We start from the raw sequence: 2,136 nt of genomic DNA on the forward strand, positions 1-2,136 counted from the left end.
AAATTAGTGACATAAGATTAATAAATATTTCTAATGCAAGTTAGTTATTTCACGCCTTCAAAATTAGTACACAGAGAAGTGTGCATTTACGTAAATACCTTCGGTTCTTATGTATTTATATATTTCACACCTAAAATTTAACTTTTACATAAGAACACCGAAAAATTGAAAGTGTCATTTTTATGCGATATGAAAGATTTGGATGATGTAATATAAAAAATTAAGTTTAGGTGTTAGATATTTGTAAATACATAGAAGTTGGGTGTTATTTTTTGCAAATCTCCCTAGAAAAATATTTTGGCAAATTCACTATTTAAGTTTTTTTTTTTTTTTTTTTTTTTTTTTTGTATATGAAATTCTCGGAATAAATAAAGATACACGTATTTATATAGCACTGGTATCTTATTTTTACATTTTCATCCGTTAATGGTAAATGTATGTATGTATGTATGTATGACAGGGCATGTACAATCCTCAAATGGCGTCACAATATTATCCGCAGATGATGTATGGTGCGACTGCAACATCAAACATCGGTCATCAACCATATAACTATCCTCAAATGAATTACATGATGGCATCACCGAGGACGGGTTTTCCCCCATCCATGATGCAATCTCAACAAGCTGCAGCTCATCGTCAATTACCTTATGGACATAATCCCATGGCTATGCCTCACATCGACATGGATGGCTCATACTTCCCACCATCCACATTGTCTCATGGTCTTCAACTTCAACTCCCACCACATGTGAGGCAATCACTCACAACTCCGGGTATGTAGTTACTTCCATCTCCTCTTTATTTTTTGTAATTATTCGATTTCAGTGTGCTAATTAGGGATTCGTTTTTCTCTACTTCTTAAACTTTGCGTGAACTTTCTTATGATGTGATTAAGAGGTCAATAATTTATCTTTCCATTATTTTGGTAGAAGACAGTATTTTTGGGAATATTTGCTTGTATAAGAAGCATATACGAATCCAAACGGATACATAGCACATAATTCTTATGTACTCACATACTCACACCTAAAAATTTCATTTTTACATGCACGACATTTTGGTGTTTCAAAGCTATGCATGAAACATGTTAATAACGCTATTTTTATATAATATTAAAATTTGGAGTAATATGCGTAAATGTGAAAGTTTAGGTGTGAGATATGTAAATGCATAAGAAATTTGTGCTGCGAAAGTAAATGCCACTACTTTGTTGACATTGTAAGTAAAAGACTTGTGGATCCACAAATTGGTGGAAATAAACAAAAAAAATCTCAAAAATATTCAGCAATTGAATCCTCTTTTGCAAAGTTCTCCCTTTTTTTTAATGTATATTAGGATAAATATAATGTAGTAGGCTTTGATGATCATGATTAAAAAGGGCATCTATTACAATGTAAATTCAAATGTTAATAAAAATAAATAAATTTTTCCTTGTATAAATGCCCCCGATGCATCGTATAGAAATGTTGACGAGGATGCTAAAAGAGAATTTAGAAATAAGGTCAAACAATAGAAGAGAAGATCTTGAATTCATTTCTCATGGAATACTTGCATGCATGGCTCCAACTTTTAGGGAGTGTTTGGTAGCATATTTTTAGTAGGATTTATCGCGTGATTTAACGTAAATTCAGACAAATATGAAAGAAACGAGAAGCTAAATCCAGTGCTCTGATAAATCCATTTTCTTATCCTTTCCGTTAATTTTTGGATGTAAATCCAGATTTATTAAATCCGAATATTTTGTAAATTTAATGAATTTAACAATAGCCTAGCTCAACTGTAATAAAATGCCAAACACGTCTTTTGAATAAATAGCATATTCATTCGATAAATCCAGATTCACCGGATTTATTAAATCTTATTTATCGTTAGCCCAAAGTGCACCCAAACATCCCCTTACCGTAATTTCAAAGAGACTATCGTTATAGTATAGAGCTAGGCTGGCTCGAAACTAATGAATGAATGAGACTTTACATGGATCAATAGGTTGACATTAGGAAGGGGTGTAAGGAAGACGAGTTCGTCCCTTGAGATCAAAACCCACGAATGGGGCAGTCTAAAAAGCTCGTTGTTCGCGAACAGCTCGTGTTCGGCTTGTTCGTTAAGTGTACGGGCCGAACACGAATAAATTTT

General features: G+C 32.9%; 1 protein-coding gene across 1 annotated transcript in view; it reads left to right on the forward strand.

Annotated features, from left to right (window-relative positions):
• The first annotated feature begins 425 nt into the window (after positions 1 to 425).
• LOC110036409 overlaps positions 426 to 2,136 on the forward strand; it is a 7,841-nt gene continuing 6,130 nt past the window's right edge. Inside the window, exon 1 of the mRNA XM_020740844.1 lies at positions 426 to 776. Within this exon, the coding sequence (XP_020596503.1) occupies positions 464 to 776 (313 nt within the window). The 5' untranslated portion in view covers positions 426 to 463. The remainder of the gene's footprint in view (positions 777 to 2,136) is intronic.

Source organism: Phalaenopsis equestris, unplaced genomic scaffold (assembly GCF_001263595.1).
Source record: "Phalaenopsis equestris unplaced genomic scaffold, ASM126359v1 Scaffold206175, whole genome shotgun sequence".
Lineage (NCBI taxonomy): Eukaryota > Viridiplantae > Streptophyta > Magnoliopsida > Asparagales > Orchidaceae > Phalaenopsis > Phalaenopsis equestris.